Source organism: Camelina sativa, chromosome 16 (assembly GCF_000633955.1).
Source record: "Camelina sativa cultivar DH55 chromosome 16, Cs, whole genome shotgun sequence".
Taxonomy (NCBI): Eukaryota; Viridiplantae; Streptophyta; class Magnoliopsida; order Brassicales; family Brassicaceae; genus Camelina; species Camelina sativa.
The window spans coordinates 16,687,330-16,707,781 of NC_025700.1; the positions used below are offsets into that span (position 1 = coordinate 16,687,330).

General features: G+C 34.7%; 2 protein-coding genes across 2 annotated transcripts; both read left to right on the plus strand.

Moving 5' to 3' along the window:
- Positions 3,143–4,609, plus strand: LOC104750828 (homeobox-leucine zipper protein ATHB-13-like). Its single transcript, XM_010472677.2, has 3 exons — positions 3,143–3,278; positions 3,358–3,743; positions 4,126–4,609. Exons 1-3 carry the CDS (start codon positions 3,143–3,145, stop codon positions 4,492–4,494), a joined length of 891 nt encoding a protein of 296 aa, XP_010470979.1. The 3' UTR covers positions 4,495–4,609.
- On the plus strand, positions 13,521–15,446 carry LOC104750829 (protein kinase 2B, chloroplastic-like). The gene is made up of 5 exons (XM_010472678.2): positions 13,521–13,733; positions 13,900–14,252; positions 14,336–14,471; positions 14,565–14,695; positions 14,808–15,446. The coding sequence occupies exons 1-5, from the start codon at positions 13,676–13,678 to the stop codon at positions 15,327–15,329; spliced, it is 1,200 nt and encodes a 399-aa protein (XP_010470980.1). The 5' UTR covers positions 13,521–13,675; the 3' UTR covers positions 15,330–15,446.

Below are 20,452 nucleotides of genomic sequence, written 5' to 3' on the forward strand. Positions count from 1 at the left end.
CAACTTGTGACACTGGCCTTTAACACATATCTTATCATAGTCATACGTACGCTATATATGTTTGTACACTTCTTGGTGATAAGAGTGTATATATGGCGTCTAGTCAAAATCTTGTGAAGAATTTGTGGATAGGATCATAATAACAAACAAGAATATGAAATATGTATAAAATCTTACAACGTCTCTCAGCTTAATTTCCGCAAGTGATCTTCAGATTTTATTGACCGTGGGATCTATAACACACTCCTCGATTGATTGGAGAGCGGCATGAGGTGATGTGTGCATGTCTATAGAGTACTCCAAAAAAAGTAGTAATGAATAGTAGTCTAATCGAAAGCGAAAATGAACGTAAATGTCAAGAGAATCGTGTGGTTGATGATGTTTGAGAAGCCATAATCAATGAATTGATCGAATTGATGGATGAATACGGCACAAGGGATGTTGGAGATGAAGAAATTAAGAAAACAATAATAATAATGATAATAATAAAAGAAAGATTGATTATGGAAAGGAATGGAATAGGAAAGGAGGGAGAGACAAGATAGAACAGCTCTTATGTGGGGTTTATCTAACAGTAGTTGTGTTTGGTTTCTTCCTTAACTTCAAAACCCCACGCATCAGTATCTTTATACGTCTGTCTTTGTACATGCATATATTGTATACACACGCACATATCCATTCATGTGTACATAATCCATATAACACGTCCGCTACTGCTATATAATAAAATCTATTCCTATTATGATTGGCTACAACTTTTGTGATGTTTGAGAAATTTTACTTTTGTGATTTTTATTGACTATATTCCTATTATGATTAGCTACATATATAACTAGCATTAGCAATATAATCAATTGTTTTTTTTTGAATATATTTTTTCGTTTTGGTATCTGTCTTGCTATTGATAGGTTAGGTTAAAGCTGATAGGTTTGTGATCAGATGTGACATGCCATGATATCATAGACAAGATATAGAAGTTCAAATACATATTACAAGAATGTTGACCATGGCTACGTGGGTTGTAAGTCTATTTCCAGTTTCTTCTTTTTTTTTGAATATGATGATTTGCCTTTCGATTCTGTTTTAAATCGAATTTAAATTTATCTTTGGATCATATATATTCTTTTGGATTTATTAAAACTTTGGTGTCCTATGTATTGTTATTATGAACTTTTAACTAAAATCCTAGGTAACAAATAGAGAAATTCATTGGGAATAGTACATTTTTTCTACCTTTTTCAGACTTTCCGTGATATATTTATTAGCAGTGCTGCAGTAGCATTAAATATGTTTTGTATCCTAAACTAAACTATTAAACCAAGGATCTAAATGAAGATGGCACGAGACAAGGTATTATGGTGTAAGACGGATATAATAATATATCTTTTTCATGAATTTTGATACTATTATTTAGAGTGCTCTGCATCATTCCAGTCCACCACACATATAGTCTCTATTTTGAAGCCTGAAAACTAAGAAACTTTAGAATAATCCTTTTATATTATTTGAAAGAAATTAATTCTAGAGTCTACTTGGGGTTACAATTGCTTCTATTTCCTTCTTATTTTTTTTTTTTGTTAAATATTTCCTTCTTTCTTTAACATCAAAGTAATCAAAACTAGCATCATAAAACATCTGAAATCAATAATAGCACTTCTCTCTTCTTCCAAAAAAACAAACAAAAGCAATACTAAGTATTTTCTTGATTTATGAACAGTCCATTTATAGTTCTACTTCTACAGGTTTAAGTCTACCCATAAAGACAATATACGATTATGTGATGGGTCTACTACAGTCTATACGTCCTAGGCTACTAGCGTGTGTAAATAGGATCAACATTGAACCTATTCACTATCCACCTTCCCTACCTCAATATCATTACATTATACTATGAAATTGATTTACATCAATATTAGTATATGAAATGGTAATTGATTCTCTACATAGCCGATTTGTAGTGATTTACATCAATATTTTATTGATTTAATATATATATATAAATTATAAACTAAGTTGTCTATAAATAAATTTGGAGTACAAAATGATAGTTATGATTATATATATAACAAGTAATTGTTGATTGTCAAAAAAATATAACAAGTAATTGTTATGGTTTAAGATGAGCATTGGACCCATCTCATTTGGTTTTCCAAAAAAAAAAGAAGGACAAATCTAATAAAAAAAAGATGATAGATTAGATAAAGATTAAAGGACAAGTATGATGAGTGAGAGAGAACACCTCTCTGCATGTCTCTCCCAAGGGGAAAAAGAAGAGTCCTTTCCTCTCTTACCTTTTTGATTCTCATCTCTTCATTTTCCACATTGTACGCAAACTGAAACCCTTTTTATAATTTTCTTGCATTTTTTCATCATCAAAAAATATGTAATATTCATGCGAATTTGATATGAATGGTAACACAATAAAAACATAAGCAAAAACACTAAACAAGTTTGTTTACCTCTTGATGGTTCTTTTTTTGTTCAACTCAAAGTAGATACTACAGCTCAATTCATATTCAAATAGTGTCCTTTTTTGGTCTAATCTAAATTTGGTTAATCAATGAATTCGCAAGCATCACGAAATTAAATACTTTACTAAGTATACCATGGTCAATTAAATTGGATCCCACGACCACTTGGTTGGAATCAACATTGGTTTTGAAATATCTATCTATAGTGGAAAATAGAAATAAAAACTGGAGTTAAATTAGATATACAACTTTAGCTTAATATAAAAGAAGTTTAAGCTATTTGATCGAGTTAATTTTTTTTTGTTTTTGTTAACGAGAATCAACTGAGTGCGTCTTGATCTATACACAGCTTAGAGAGGTCCTCTCTCTCACTTTCAGCCCTTTCTATATAAAACGAAAAAAAAAGAGAAGAAAATAAATAACCAGAAGTGGTATAGTCTAGGCCGATACATTTCACTATCTTTCTCTCTCTCTCTTTCCTCTTTCTCTTTCTCATTTTGATTCTCCTACTCACACACATTTAAAAACAAAAAAAGGGATTCAGATTTATAAGAGGGTGATGATGTCTTCGAGACAAAGATTGGTAAGAAGAAAAAACTAAAGAGAAACGACCAAAAAAACTCAAGCAAACAGTACTTTAATTTTATCTTCCTGTTGCAAAACAGAAGAAGATGTCTTGTAATAATGGCATGTCTTTTTTCCCTTCAAATTTCATGATCCAAACCTCTTACGAAGACGATCATCCTCATCAATCTCCTTCTCTTGCTCCTCTCCTTCCTTCTTGCTCTCTACCTCAAGATCTCCATGGTAATACACACACACACACAGTCTCTCTCTCTAATACATTCATCTCCTCTGTTTCTAAATGATCTGTTTCTGTTTTCAGGGTTTGCTTCGTTTCTAGGTAAGAGATCTCCAATGGAAGGGTGTTTTGATTTAGAACAAGGGAACAATATGAATGGAGGAGAAGAGGATTATTCAGATGATGGGTCTCAGATGGGAGAGAAGAAGAGAAGACTAAACATGGAACAAGTCAAGACACTGGAGAAGAATTTTGAGCTAGGAAACAAACTTGAACCAGAGAGGAAAATGCAGCTGGCTCGTGCCTTAGGTTTACAACCAAGACAGATCGCGATTTGGTTTCAAAACAGAAGAGCTCGTTGGAAAACAAAGCAGCTTGAGAAAGATTATGATACTCTTAAACGACAGTTTGATGCACTTAAATCTGAAAATGATCTTCTTCAAACTCATAATCAGAAACTTCAAGCTGAGGTAATTATTTATCTACAAAAAAAACTTTAATCTAAAAGATGATATTATTTTTGTTCTAAAAAGATTAAAGATAACAAATTTGGTTTAATAAATTCATAATTTAATTGTTTTACATGTAAAAAGATCATAATTTCAAACTTTTTTTTGGTTAATAATTGTTTAGATCAAGAGTTGCTTTCAGGTAGGGTTAGAAAACTATACGTGGTTCATGACTTTATAAAACATCATTATCTCTCTCTCTTTTTTTTTTCTTCACACTTGTCTGAACAGAGATCTGAAAACAATAGCTTTCTTAATCAGCTTATCACAAAACACAGTACTCTCTGTTTATTTTTTAATAAAATTCGAATCTAATAGTGTTAATTTGTCTCTAATTACGCAGATAATGGGATTAAAAAGCAGAGAACAAACAGAGTCAATAAACCTAAACAAAGACACAGAAGGATCTTGCAGTAACAGAAGTGATAACAGTTCTGAAAATCTCAGACTCGACATCTCAACTGCACCGCCTCCATCAATCGAAAGCACATTAACCGGTGGCCAACCACCGCCGCAGCCGCAGACACTCGGTAGACACTTCTTCCCACCGTCGTCGCCAGCCACCGGGACGACTACAACAATGCAGTTCTTTCAAAACTCGTCTTCAGGACAGAGTATGGTGAAAGAAGAGAACAGTATCAGTAACATGTTCTGTGCAATGGATGACCATTCTGGTTTTTGGCCGTGGCTTGATCAGCAACAGTACAACTGAAACTGGTCTACTTGTCTTTTTCTCTCTTTTTTTTTCTTCTTTTTTATTTAATATATAAATATTTTTTGTATTATGAATTTTGATCAGAAGAACCCATGCATGTTTCATTAGCTCACTTTTGAAATCTGCAAACCAAACACCACCGAGTCTATTTTAGTGTTGAGATGTTAAAAAATGGGTAATAGTCATCTTTACTATATAAAAAAATATCTCATTATGCCCTTAGAAAAATAAAATATGATGTATATTATATAGTATTGTTTTAGTCGTGGGTACTGGCACCATGTGGTCGTAGTCGTCATATTCAGAAGTGGGAAGAAATAAATGGAATGCACAATGAAAAGGACGTTTTCCATGAAACAAAATTATTTATATTTTTGTGTAAATGAGTAAATCCATGAAATAAATTCTGCATATGTCATGATTTGGTCGAGCGGGTTAAATTAAAATATAAAATCGAAGAAAAAAATAAATTGATGGGACAAAATCTAAAGGAGTGAATTTTGTAATCACGAAACCTTACAAAAGACGTACGATATTTAAAATCTGACGATGCAGCAGACCATGAATTTCATAACCCTCTTTTATTCTACAGTCTTCATATTATTCATTTCACCGCGTGTGTGTTTTTGTTTTCTTTTTCTTCAAGAAACAAATTAAGTAACATATTATGAAATAAATTAACCTGTTATCGTGTAAAATAACAACTTATTTGTCAATGACAATGTTACACGTAACATTATATTACTTGATATACAATAATACAAAATATCGTGTCATCAAATAACAACATGTCAATGTATATATTCTCAATATATTTCATCTACTCAAATTCATTATGAGATTCACATATTCTCAATATATATATATAGTTGTTTAAGATGATATGTGATTTTACATAGAAAAGGTTCTAAAATGTGATCAGAGTAAAGGAAGCAGCAAGAGACATAGAGACACACACAGATTCCAAGGGAGATAGAGGAAACGGACAAATAGAGTTGGAAGAAAGCAAGCAAACAATTTGGGGTTGGAAAGTTGTCACACTCCTTTTTAATCGACTCTTCTCCTTTTAACCACCTTTTCCTCTTCCACAACCAAATGGCCGACACTTCTAAACTTTTCGAAATTTCTTAAACAAACCGAAGTTTTCTTTTTTTGGTGATAAATTTAAATTTTCACTGGCTTTTTATGTGTAATTTTAAAAATGTTTGAACCAATCATTATAAAGGACGTGAATTAAATTGCATGTGCTTTGTATAATGTAAGTGTAAGAAGAAGTAGCTTGTTCGGGACTTAGATGCTAGTGACAAAAGAATGCGACAAGAAAAGCTAGAAATAAAAGTTTCTTAAGACGTAAAGATGTGGAGAGACTAAAGCTATTGTTGGCTTAAGGGACGTGGAACCAAAAAAAAAATTGGTTGCCATTAATAAGAGCGGTTATAGTCTCGCACACCGAAACTTTTTCGAAACCAAGAGACTTGAAGTGCAGCTAGCTAGGGAATCCTAAACAAAATAAATAACATAGTTTACTTAACATCTTCAAGGTTAATTACACAGATGAATTTATCCAGATATTTGGTGATAACTAAAAACTACATTGCAAATGTGATGCTATACGCCCCAAAGTTCAGCACGATCTATCTCCGGTCTCTAAAATGACCATAAGAAATTTAAATGAAAAATTTAAAATGAAATGAGTTGGTGCGACCCACTAGAATCACCCACTTCTTTCATAAAGTACAAGTTTCTTTTTAGCTAACCGTGTTTGGTTTGCTTTGCTTTTTTGGTTAATGGACCCTTTGTAAACTTGGATGCTTCAACCACACTTATATGCGTTGCTCACTCTCATCACTAGTTCCACGTAATATACTTATAACTTGTACGACTAGGTAGGAAAGAACTTCCTTGCGTGCATATGTTGCATACTTGCATATGTCTCTATGATAAATCCTATATCATAGAATCATGCATACATGGGATAAAACATTCTTGAGTTTGATGTCTAGTTGTAAATTGTTGCATTATACGGGGTGTGATTGGTAAACAAAAACAAAGCAATATAAGTGATACAACTTTAAATTTTTACAAATCAAAAAAGTTTTACGAACATTTTTTTCTCATTTTTTTTGTACTGATTTCATGTAAAACTCTTTCTTACAGCTTTGCATTATTCCGTAACACTTCCAGCTTATAAATTTTCTGTACAGCTTTGGATACGTTAATAATCGGATCCACTGTATTTAATATTTTGTGATTAGTCCAAAACTTCTGTTATCACAAGAGTGACAATACTACTATTACTATAAAATATATTATTCATTGAAATATGAGTATCGAATAATAAGCTATAGTGGTCAATGGTATAGAGGTCAATAGGCCACATTTTGCAAATTACTCCTAGGACCCGGTATCTTCCCACCTAGGTCCACCCATGATCTCAATACTTAAACATCACATATATAAATATATACTTAATTACACTAATGTAATTTAAAGAACTGTTTATTATAAACCCATATCATGAAGATGTGGGAAGTGGGAAACTAGCTAGCCATATATGGGTAAAAACATTTTGAAGTTTTCACTTTTCCAAATATCTTACTTTTTATTCATATTTCAAAGTTTTCTATTCAAGTTGTAGATCTATAATCAAGATTTCATATAGACAGAGAATGGTGTGTGGACACAATTCAAGGGTCAAATCCATCAATTCTGCTCAGAAGCGTAATTATATCGACAGGACACTTACTCGTACAATCATATTTGGTGGTTATATATTTTAGGAGTTCACAACGTTTTCTTATAATCGATGATCAAACTGAAGCAAAATATCTCTGACATGTTACGTAAAAGGTTACAAGATTAAACTAATTCAGATGACAGCGATAACCTGAGCGTCCAATGAAAATCAACTTTAAAAAATATGTCGATAATACTATAAATACATTTTAAGTCGCTATAATGATTAGTCGGTGTTTAATTAAAATTGACTACGAGAAACTGTAACTCCTTTTTCACGATATCAAGTTAGCATCTACAATTTGATAACAACCAAGATAATTTACTAACATTTAATATATTGATATTGAGTTGAAAAAGGAAGATAGTAAACTTGGTAGTTTAAAGGAGGGTTAAAAAGTTATAAGAATTTATACGGAAGAAGCAAGCATGTGACAGAATCTGAAACCCTAGAGGATCAGGATGGTGTTGACAAAAAAATGATGATGGGAGAGAGATCAAGTTTGTAAAAATGCGCCATTATGCATTAATTAGTGGAAGAATCTTTATGGGATCATGTGCATTTCCATAATCTAATCTTTTGCAGCTTTGCTGGATATTAATTCCTCATTTTCTATTATAAAATCTCTTTGTAAATTGTAGTTTATTTATTTTCTTTGGCATTTTTGGTGACAGTGTATCAGATGCCAACATGTATGTTCAACTAGTTTTATAATCATAGTGTAGCTACAACCAAACAAAGAATCACCCGTAAAGAAGAGCTGGCTATGTGGCCATGTGCTTGCTGCTTCAATTCCCTTATTAAACTACTCACTTCCAATGGAAAAATGGCTCAGAAGAATATCAACTAAAAGTAGATAAGATCACAATATGTTGTCTTTAAGCTACACACAAGTTCACTATGAAAACTATGAGTTTTTATAATTTGTTATTAGTTTTACCATTTTGTTTTTACACTGTTGTAAATTTATCAGAAAACTACATATGAAAGGGTATATGTTGTATACGACTGAACGTTTAGGTATAGTTAAATTTCCTCAAAGATGACCACTTTTGGAGAGATGTATTCATGAAATTGAGTATTATATTTGTATATTCGAACTTTCTTTAAAATAAAGTATTTTGACGTCATTCGATACGTGGACTAAAATACGACACTAAACAGTGTACATTCATTGTTTAGAATTGTTATATGCTGTAAGTCCCAACGAAAGATACAAAACTATGAGCAAGATAATATAAATAATATTTAACAAAACAAAAAGATCATATATATCATATAAACGCATAAGTATACATATTATTTTTCTCTTTAGGTGTGATGTTAGTGTAAATAAAATATACACAAATAGTGATAAAGGGAAAAGAGAGATGGGATGCATGTGACTGGCAATGACATGAAGGATAGTGGTTCGATGTTTTGGACTTTGTTCAAGTGTTAGCAATCGATCCTTCGTTGCCATTTCACGTTGCCACATATATTTATACTTTTTTCAATGTTTTAAGTTTATTTTGTCAACGGTCGAATTACGGTATTTTATAAATACCATAGATTATAAATACCAAAAACTCAAGTTGGACTTTGGGACCGACTTTCGTGAGAGATCTTCTTATTGAGTGACCACACTAAATAGAAAACATAAATTCGATTGCCAAAAAACAAGGTCGAGTCTAAATGAATATATAGATTAATTAGTAGTGGCCTACATATATGTGTATGTGACTTAAACATGTACATATGTAAATTACATTGATGTGACATTTGAACTCTAGATCCGCCGGCTTGATTGGCTGAGTAAAAGAGTATCAAAGTGTTTGTATATTACTATCATCAAGTAACTAGAGTGCTTCCAAGATTTGACTCTGTTCAAATTGATAGACCATAATTAATTAAACTCATGCATTTCAGGACTCAATTTCAGTTTAATCAATATTTGTTGTAGGGATAAATGCGGAAATAATTTTCCGGAATATATGCATGATATTAATTGTTTGTGTTCTGATCAAGAAGAATTGATTACTCATTTTGAAAAAAAAATATATATATATATATATATAAGAAATGGTTATGAACGTTTTTATTATAATAGAATTTCGGTGGTGTGATCTACTTTGTACATGATCTACTCAAACATGTAAATAAGCATATGTACACTCACTTGTAACAAGGCCTTGATCATTTATTAATTCGTTCGGATAAAGTATTTGTTAGTTCTGAGTGAATTGTTCAAATCGTTTTTTACCTTTCCACAGTTTTGTAAATGGTCCTCCAGATTATTTGGTTCAAATAGATTGTTTAATTATCAACATAATATCTCTTTTCATATATATAAATTTCTTATATTAAATATTGTTATGAATCAAAAATTTGTTTTAAGAATATTTAATTTTGATTTTTGTTGTGAAATCTTTAGTTCATTTTTTATATAAACAGATATTATTCAATAAACAAAAAAATGTGAATTAAAAGCTTGGCTCTAAATAGATGATGGACTTAGGAGTATAATGGATTTCTAATTGATTTATTTTCCAAAGAACTATATGGACAAATGAGTAATAAAATAACATTAATTTATATTATAAAGACCAGATGAGTAATAAAGTCATATTAGTTTTTTTTTTTCTTTCTAAGACTGGTATATTCAAAGAACAACCAGGTTGCTGATACTAAAATCAAAGCTAAAATAAGGAAATGGTTTGTAAAAGATTGTAAAGCCTCAAAAACATTATGCTGGTGGCATCATTATGCTGGTGACTGGAGATGGTCTTTCACTTCTGAGCAATTTCTGACCAGCTGGACAAATTTTTTTTTTTTACAATTTTTTGTTGCTCGAGCTCAATAAAATCCTCAATTGTATGAAGATTTTGTTTCGAATTACAACCAATATTAATAATATAGTAAGTAAAGTATGTTGTACAAGTATATTTCATTAGTATTGTAAAGTTCTGCCTACAAGGTATTGCATCTCACAGTCAAAATTACATAATTGACAGACTTGGAGAATGGGGAGATCAACTACTCTACCGGCTAAGTTTACTTTCTCTCAATATATTAAACAATTTAATTATCAAAAAAATTTTGGTTCAAAATCGATGATGGACTTTTACATATAAAGCAGTAAGGCACTATTGGATCTGATTTTTTAAAGCCCAATATGAAAGATAAGTGATTCCTTTCAGTTTTGAAAAGAGCTTTTGAACTGCAAAAATAATAATTAAAAATGTCATCGATTTAAAAGATGTTTGACTCAGAAAAACTCAAAAAAGCATGATATACAATTTTAGGATAAAAGATTGGAACCTCTACTTGGAGGAAAAGCAATAATTCCTCCAACCCTCTTCATTGACCTTTTTCATTATAAAACATCTTTGCAACTTTCTTAGTTTTTTTGCAATCATTTCCACTTTACGCTTCATTTAAAAGTTGATTATTTTCTAAAAATTGTGCGACGTCACTGATCGACCAAACGATTAGTGATTTACATTTACGCTGGTCTCAAGATTTAATTTCTTAACATACATTACTTTTTTTTGTAATTATGAATATAAAAACTATATATTGTAAGTTAAATTATTGTGATCATGGGATTTTATATCCTCATTAATCAAAACTCAAGAGTTTATGGTCAGTTTTTAATTCAAATGGGTAGACGATTAGTTATGTAAGAGCATCTCCAACAAACCTCAATCATTTAGTTACGAAGGATCGTGGTTTTACAAATTTTATTTTAGTCCTTGTAAAATATATATATATATATATATTACAAATAATTCTATTAAATTCAATTGTTAGAAATATATCTATATATAAAAGATGTACTATTTACAAAATATTTTTTTACAACAATAATGCAATAATTAATCATGGGCACTATGAAAAGAGTTATATTGAGTACCTTTATACTTTTATGTAATTTTTTATGTTTTTTTTGAAAATTACATTATTTTGTTTTATCATATAAGATTTTATATTTTTTAATTTGTTTGATATAATTTTTTATTGTGTACGAAGTTTTGAATCCAAGCTACGCGTGAGTTTATTTAATATATTTTAGTGAAAATTATATATGATTGATAACAATTATTAAATATTATCTTGTAGAAAACATTAAATTACTATTAAGGCAAAACTTTTATTTTAGATACACACTTTTTTAAAAAATTTAAAAATCAGTTTTGTTTAAAAATTAAATATGATTAGCTAAAGAATCATAAATTTGACTAGATTTAACTGGACGTTGAGGCGAGGCGGATCAAACATTTGAATTCGTGACGATGCATATAATAAACAATTTCTTTGACCACAAGACAAACAAAACATTTTTAGAATCATGAATTAATCTCGTTTTCTCATATTTAATTGACCACCACCATCTATGTCTTTGTGTTTTTTCCACTGTTTTTTTACCCTTCATATTCTTTATCGTCATTTTCATTGTCAAATTTTTATGATAATTGTCATTATTATTTTTACCGTCCGGTTCTTCTTCTTCCTCTTCCTCGTGACATTCCTCACATTCTTCCACTGAATAATTATTTAAAACTTTTTTTATACTACCACATAACTTGTTAACTCATCAAACTCCAAAACCAAAATCATTGCCTCTTTTCTAATAAAATTTGTGCAATTCATGGATCAACATAGTCATTACATGCACTCAATTATTGATACTTTCACCTGTATACTTACTCGGTTATAGATACACACATATTAAAACTTCTCGAACCAAAATCTTTAATACTACAAAATTGCAAACTACTGGCAGAGAAAGTAATATGAACACATGTATAGTTAATAAATAATGTGTGCTTGTCATCCATCTTTTTTCTTTAAACATCAAAATGAACTCAAACAAAACAAATCAAGATCTTGCGACGTTAATCTTTCTTCCTTCGACCCAAAAATTTACTGAAACAATATCAAATCGCCTATGAAGTCATACACAAAAACATGTTTTAGAGCTCATAAGAGATATAAAGTACAAAGATAGATAAATAAGATATTTTTCAAGATATTAAAAATCAAATATATAATATTTAATAATACTTAAATTTTTATTTTTTATAATATTTTTAAATTTACATGTAGTTTAAATATTTATAAGATTTTAATTTATAGTGTTAAATATTAATGATACTTAAACTTTTGATAGAATATAAATATTTATAATATTTTAAACTTTCTATGGGGATATTTATAATATTTTAAAATATTTTATAGAGTTTAAATATTTAGAATATTTTTGAACCTTTTAAAAGTTTATAATTGTAATATTTAAAACTTTTTAAATTTTTAAATTTGGACGCTTGTTAAATCAAGATTCCTGCTCATTCGTAGTTGGAAGCATATTAGTCTTATTTATAATTCTTCTCACCTATCTAAAACTTTTATAGCCGATGTGGGACGTTGTACATACACTTATTTATAAAAAAGTATTAAATATTGAGATCTTTGATTTCGATTGGTCGTTTAAAATATCTGATTATACAAAATTCTGGAAATTTTAAAAATGTTAATTAATGATATGTCAAACTTCTATTGGATGTTTAAGATTTTTTGTGGACAGCTTTAGGGGCTTATAGCTCATACTTTTATATCTATGTAGGAAAGTTTTAATCATTATAACTGATTATTGGTAATATTATAGACTATAATATAATATAAAAAATTTAGAAGTAAATTTGAAGGTGTATCATTGGAATAATAACGAAGAACCAGACAAGAAGTATGTTTGGCAACAGGGTCAACGAGAATTCTCGTTGAAATGAAGGCTTATGTTTGATGTCAAAATTTGGCAACAGGGTCGAGATTCCGTTAAAATGAAGGCTATTGTCGAGATTCTCTAGTTTCATAAATTACAAAAAAATGAATGTTTCTTTATTCTCAAGTTTCATAATTGTAGACGTTTTAAATAATAAAACATATTTGGATTACATACAATATTTGGGAAAACGTGGATTTTTTTTTGGCAATGTTCGATCGACCCATAGAAAATTAATAATATTTATCCTCGTTTTAATACCTTTAGATATAAAATATTGGGAACTAATGTTTAACATTAATAATACCAAAAAAATATATTGGGAACTTAGAAAATTCCATGAAATTAGTAAACTAAAGATAACTTGGAAGAGGAAAAATGCAAAATTAGAAAGTGCAATGCAACAGACCAAAGTAGTGATGGGTGGTGCACACGTTTTAGGTGTTGACCAACGACAACGACAGACAAAAATAAAATTCATCATCATACAAAACAAACCCTTTTGCTTTGTCTTTATCTCTTTTTTATTTTTCTAATAACAAAAATCCTCTGTTCTTCTTCCTCTTCTTCTAATTTTCTCTGTTTCATTCCTTCTGCTTCTGAGATCCACAAAGTTTCATCTCTGTTTCACTGCTTCATCGGACAAGAAAACATCGGTTTAGTTTTTCTTGATCTCCCTAATGGGTAATTGCTTGGGTTCTTCTGCAAAAGTAGACAACAGAGAAAGCACTTTTGGAGGTAAGATTCAAAACCCCACTTTAAGATGGATCTTTGATCCCTTACTTTAATTCTCTTCGTCTATATGGTTCCGGGATATGTATAAGTACCTCTTTATTCATTAAAGCTTTCTATCATTTAATTCCCAACTATATGTACTTATGTTGATGTCAAAATTTGGCAACAGGGTCAACGAGAATTTCACCTAAACCGAATCACTCATCTCGTCTTTCAAGCCTAAGCATACCTTCATACAGCAACAATAGTTTCACTACTACTTCATCATGGTCAAATCTGACACCAAGAAGTGAAGGAGAGCTCTTACCATCTCCAACGCTTAAGGCGTTTACATTCAACGAGCTCAAAACCGCTACTAGAAACTTCAAGCCTAATAGTATGATCGGTGAAGGCGGTTTTGGTTTTGTCTATAAGGGTTGGATAGGTGAACGCTCGTTGTCACCTTCGAAGCCAGGGTCCGGTATGGTCGTTGCAGTCAAGAAACTTAAATCAGAAGGGTTTCAAGGACATAAAGAGTGGTTGGTAAGTTCATCATCTTTAATCTATACAACCAAACAAGATTGAAGTCAAATAAAATAATAAAGGTGTTGGTGTGGGTTTTTCAGACTGAGGTTCACTATCTTGGGAGACTTCATCATATGAATCTTGTGAAGCTAATTGGATATTGCTTAGAGGGAGAGAAACGGCTTTTGGTTTACGAGTACATGCCCAAAGGAAGCCTGGAGAATCATCTTTTTAGAAGTAAGATTTGGGTTGAGCTAGAGTTACACTCAAGTTTATGCCATATTGACTATAAAGTGTTCTCATTCTTGGTTGTTTTGCTTGTGTGCGTAGGAGGCGCAGAGCCAATTTCATGGAAGACGAGGATAAAAGTGGCGATTAGCGCAGCGAGAGGGCTAGCTTTCCTCCACGAAGCTAAAGTCATATACCGAGACTTCAAAGCCTCCAATATTCTACTTGATGTGGTACGTATGGAAGTTGTTAAAGCAAACAAAATAGTAATTTCTACTTTGTTAAAATCTTGGATGGAAGTTGTTAATTGTTTCTTTAAATCTTGAAATCGTCTTGTAAATGCAGGATTTTAATGCAAAGCTATCTGATTTTGGATTGGCAAAAGCTGGACCAACAGGAGACAGAACCCATGTGACAACTCAAGTGATAGGCACACAAGGCTACGCAGCTCCGGAATACATAGCAACCGGGAGGTTAACGTCCAAGAGTGATGTCTATAGCTTTGGAGTGGTGTTACTCGAACTACTCTCAGGACGTCCCACACTAGACAAATCTAAAGTAGGAGTAGAACGTAATCTTGTGGATTGGGCAATACCTTATTTGGTTGACAGAAGAAAAGTCTTTAGAATAATGGATACAAAGCTTGGAGGACAGTATCCTCACAAAGGTGCTTGCGCAGCTGCCAACATCTCATTACGGTGTCTCAACACCGAACCTAAGCTGAGACCGGAGATGTCTGATGTCTTATCCACCTTACAACAGCTAGAGACTTGGTCGAAAAAGACAGGTTCTAGTCCAAATACATTCATGTCTCCTTCAACTCACAAGGTTCGAGAGATCTCTGCGACTATTAAGGTGGGAAAGTAGGAGATGTGGCGACCCTTTATAGTATGTAAATACAGTTTTGTACAATCTCTTGTGATTTATGGAGTTTTTGGTTTTCACCCGCGGTACACCACGGGACTAAATTATAAATTAATGTATTTTAAATAATATTTTTAATTTATTTAGTTTTCAAATTCCCAAATAATTAAATTTTATCTAATTAATTTATAATTTTATTTTGAATGTTTTTTTTTCTTCTTAGGTTTTATACAGTTTATAATCTAATTACATTAAATTTGTTATTAGATAGAATATAAAATTTTAAAACACTTAGTTTTGTTTTCTATAATTAAACAGAGGTATACGCCTAGATGGTATGTTAGTGTATATCTTTATGTGTATATATTTTTTTTTTTGAATATTAAGAATGTGTTATAGTATGTGTAATATTTTGTAGTTCATCTACTAAATAATTTATAAGTTAATTTTTCAAACTATAACTATAAATTTATAGTATATGAAATAAACTTATAGTTTTAGTGTTGGTTCTATAGTCCAAACCCGCCATGCTAGGCGGATCATGCAACATGTTCAAAGATTTTTAATCCGCAAAACTCATCATACGAAACCGTGAAAGTAAAATATAGTAAAGTCAGTTTTTCTCAAATCAGTTTTTCATATTTTTAAAGAACAATATCTCTTCACTCACCTCTTTATAAAATGAGGAAATAAAAGCTGTATACATTTACAATTATGTTTGTGTTACCTTTTAAAACAATTAGTTTCTATAAAAAAAATCAAATATAGGTAAAGTTAATTTGTTTATTAAATGAATTATTTAATGCTAATGGCATGCCTGTAAATAAGTGCCAACTTGAGGATTTATTTTATAAATGTCTCAAAAAATTCATATATAGATTGTATAATCTCTTGTGATTTATATAGTGGAAAACTTGACGATTGGATTTTCACAAATGTATAATGTGTTTGGTCCGTCTTCAAAGCAAGAGTATTTGCGAGTAATGCAAACAAGATCGATATTTGTTGGGTAGTTAAGACTACCTCTTTTTGTGGTTTTCTCATGATATAAATACTTGGAGATCAACTCCTTACAATGCTGAAACAGAAAGTGGAGCATAACTCCTTACACAACTGGAAATGAGGGAAAAGTGACATCGTGGTCAAACCACGTTATTTGAAACGAAAAGAGAAATCGAGACTAAGTCTCACACGTATCGCAGATTGGGTCACCTGTATCGCGGATTGGGTCACCCATATCGCAGATTGGGTTTGCATACTCGCTTGGGCCGAGTTGGTGACTCCGGCCTTATGGCGTTATTGGGACATATGCCCGCATCATTACTCCCCCGGTCCAAAAGAACCTTGTCCTCAGGGTTCAATGTCGGGAAACTCCTCTGAAGCTGGTCACGATCCTCCCATGTAGCGTCCTCAATCGGTAAGTCTCGCCATTGAACAAGGACTTCCTGGCGAGCAGAACCCCCATTGGCGACGACGCGACTGTCAATGATGCATGTCGGAGTCAAGCGTAACTGGCTATTCGCACGAAGTCGGGGAAGTGATCCGGCAGTCGGGGTATCGGTGCCAACTCGTTTCTTCAGCAATGAGACATGAAAAACAGGGTGAACACGCGTACCCTCAGGAAGGCGGAGTTTGTAGGCGACGGGTCCCACACGAGCAAGGATTTCAAATGGCCCAAAGTATCGAGTAGAAAGCTTCTGGCAAGTGCGACGGAAGATGGTATGTTGTCGATATGGTTGGAGGCAGAGGAACACCCAGTCACCCACCTCGAAGCTAACATCACGGCAGTGTGCATCGGCAGTCTGCTTCATCCGGTTGTTAGCATTGATGAGATGGTGCTTAAGATCACGCAAGACAGCGTCCTGTTCGGCCAACTGCTCATGTAACTCGGGGACCGCGGTAGAGCCCAAGTCATAACCTGCAAGAGTGGGGGGATCACGACCGTAAAAGGCCTTGAAAAGGGTCATGCTGGTAGACGCATGGTAGGTGGAGTTGTACCAAAACTCAGCCCTAGGCAGAAAATAGCTCCACTGCTTAGGCCTGTCGGAAACAAAACACCGTAAAAATTGCTCGATGATCCTGTTAACCACCTCGGTCTGACCATCCGTTTGGGGATGGTACGCGAACGACCTGCGTAACTTGGTACCCGAGAGACGCCACAGCTCCTGCCAAAAGTCACTGGTAAAGATGGGATCGCGATCACTTACAATGGATTTGGGGATCCCATGGAGGCGGATGATGAACTCCACAAACTTGGCCGCTACCGACTTAGCTGTGTAAGGGTGAGAAAGCGGAACCAAATGTGCAGATTTGGACAAGCGATCGACGACCACCAGAATGGAGGTGTGATGGTTAGACGCGGGTAAGCCATCAACAAAATCCATGGAAATGTCTTCCCACACTTGATCAGGGATTGGTAAGGGCTGGAGAAGACCCGCAGGGGACATGGTGTCATACTTAGCACGTTGGCACACGTCACAAGCGGCTACATATTTCGTCACCGTCTTGTGCATGAATGGCGAATAGAACTGCTGTGCCAATCTCTTGATAGTGCGAAGGACTCCAGAGTGGCCACCAATACGCGAATCGTAGTATTCCTGTAACAAATCGTTAACAATGGATGAGGACGGAGGAATGACCACACGGTTGCGAAAACAGAGTAACCCGTTCCGGAAGGAATAAGGCTGTCCGAGGTTTGCTATCGCCAACTGTCCCAATTGGAGAAGGTACGGATCTGTCTTGCTCAGGTGGCGAAGGTCGTTCCATAAGGTGGCGTTTTGTGCCGACAAGGCCAACAAACAGGGGCTGTACGAGCGGCGAGACAATGCATCAGCGACAGCATTAGCTATAACTGTCCTACACACGATCTCGTATTCTTAGCCCATCAGCTTACCCATCCACTTCTGTTGCTCTGGTGTGAGGATCCTCTGCTCCAAAAGAAAGCGGAGACTGTGTTGATCGGTTTGAATGATAAACTTCCGACCCAGGAGGTAAGGGCGCCATGTACGAATTGCAATCACGATGGCCAGCATTTCCCGAGCATACGTAGACCAACTGCGTTTTGCGACCCCCAAGGACCGACTCATGAACGCAAGCGGCTTACCATTCTGTGTTAGGACTGCTCCAATCCCATCCCCCAAAGCATCTGTCAGGATAATGAATGTTGTGTCAAAGTCCGGCATTGCCAGGGTTGGGGTTGTCGTCATTGCCTTCTTCAGCTGCTGAATAGCCTCCTCCGCCGATGCTTCCCAGTTAAAGTTGCCTTTCTTCAACAAGGTCATCAATGGTTTGGCGATAATGTCATAATTCTGCACAAATTTACGATAGTACCCAGTAAGGCCGAGGAACTCGCGCAACTCAGTGATGGTAGTTGGAGCCGGCCAATCAAGCATAGCCTGGATCTTGGCCTGATCAACTTTGACTCTATCACCTGATATGATATGCCCGAGGTACTCTATTTTGTCTTTACCAAATTCACATTTCTTCAGCTTCACGAACAAACGTTGCTCCTGGAGAATGTTTAGAACAATGCGAACATGCCCCAAATCTTCCTCCCAAGATCGACTATACACGAGTATATCGTCGAAAAAGACCAGAACGAATTTGCGGAGATGGGGACGGAACATCGCGTTCATCAGTGATTGGAATATCGATGGGGCGTTGCACAGGCCGAATGGCATCACGAGGTACTCGTAGTGGCCATTATGGGTGCGGAAAGCTGTCTTCGGAATGTTGGGAGGGTGAACTCGAACCTGGTGATAACCAGCGGTGAGGTCGAGCTTGGTGAAGACGGTGGTACCGTGCAATTCGTCGAGCATATCATCGACTGTAGGAATCAGAAATCGATCCTTCACGGTCGCCGTGTTCAGGGCGCGGTAGTCTACGCAAAACCGCCACGAACCATCCTTCTTCTTGACCAATAGAACCGGCGAGGAAAAAGGACTGAAACTAGGTCAAATCAGCCCAGAATCAAGCATCTCCTGAACATGTTTCTCGATTTCCTCTTTTTGGAAATAAGCATATCGGTATGGCCTAACGTTAATCGGATCAACGCCTTCTTTGAGATTGATATGATGCTCTATTTCACGCGCCGGGGGAAGTGTCGTAGGTGGCTGAAATATGTCGTCAAAGTCGCGGAGGAGATTGGCGATATCCTCTGGAACCGATGAAATGACAGCGTTTGTGTTCTGGACGCTCAACGCAAAACATGCTTGACCCCTTCGAGCCCCCTTGGTAATTTCATCTTGTTGGGCCCGTTCGGTCCGTTTACTTGGTATCCATGGATCAGTGTTTGCTGGCCAGCCCAATTGAATTCCATCGTGTGGGCTTTCCAGTCGCACAAATTCGGGCCCAATAACTCCAACCATTGGAATCCAAGAACCACATCCAACCCTTGAAGTGGCAGCACAAAGAAATCAAGGTTGAACAAAGCGCCGCCAGGTCTATGGTGACATGACAATACGTGCCCTGACACTTAAGCGGGTGGCCGTCTGCAACTTGCACATTGGATGGTTGAACAGGCATGAGCTTGAGGTTGAGGCAGTTGGCTGCTCCCTCACTGATGAAATTATGTGTAGCACCGTTATCGAAAAAAGCAACCAACAATTGTCGGTTTACCACCACATGCACCTTAATTGTTCGCGGCGTATCCCAACCCGTGAGGGCTTGTAGCGTTATCTCGGCTTCTCTCGGCTCCACTTGAACCTCATCCTCCTCTTCGTCCGCATCCTCCCCCACCATTAGCAGTAACTGCGATTTGTGACATATGTGACCCGGCGTGTAACGCTCATCACAGCTAAAGCAAAGACCCAAACTCCGTTTACGCTTAAGTTCATACCAACTCAGCTTCTTCGGTGCGGGATTTGCAGCTTCCCGCGGTCGTTGCTTAGTCTCTGTTGTCGCCGTTGGTGTGAACGACCGCCCGAAGGTTGGTGGCTTGCGGTACTCCTTCTTCTGGCGTTGTAGCTGGCCGTCCATCAACATCGCATAGTTGATTACTTCTCGAAGGGAGTTTGGTTGGAACATACGAATCCCATTCACAATAGAAGAATGTAATCCCCTCATGAAGGCTCCAACCAACGCCTCCTGTGACCAGCCGTACACCTTGTTGCGCAGTCTCTCAAACT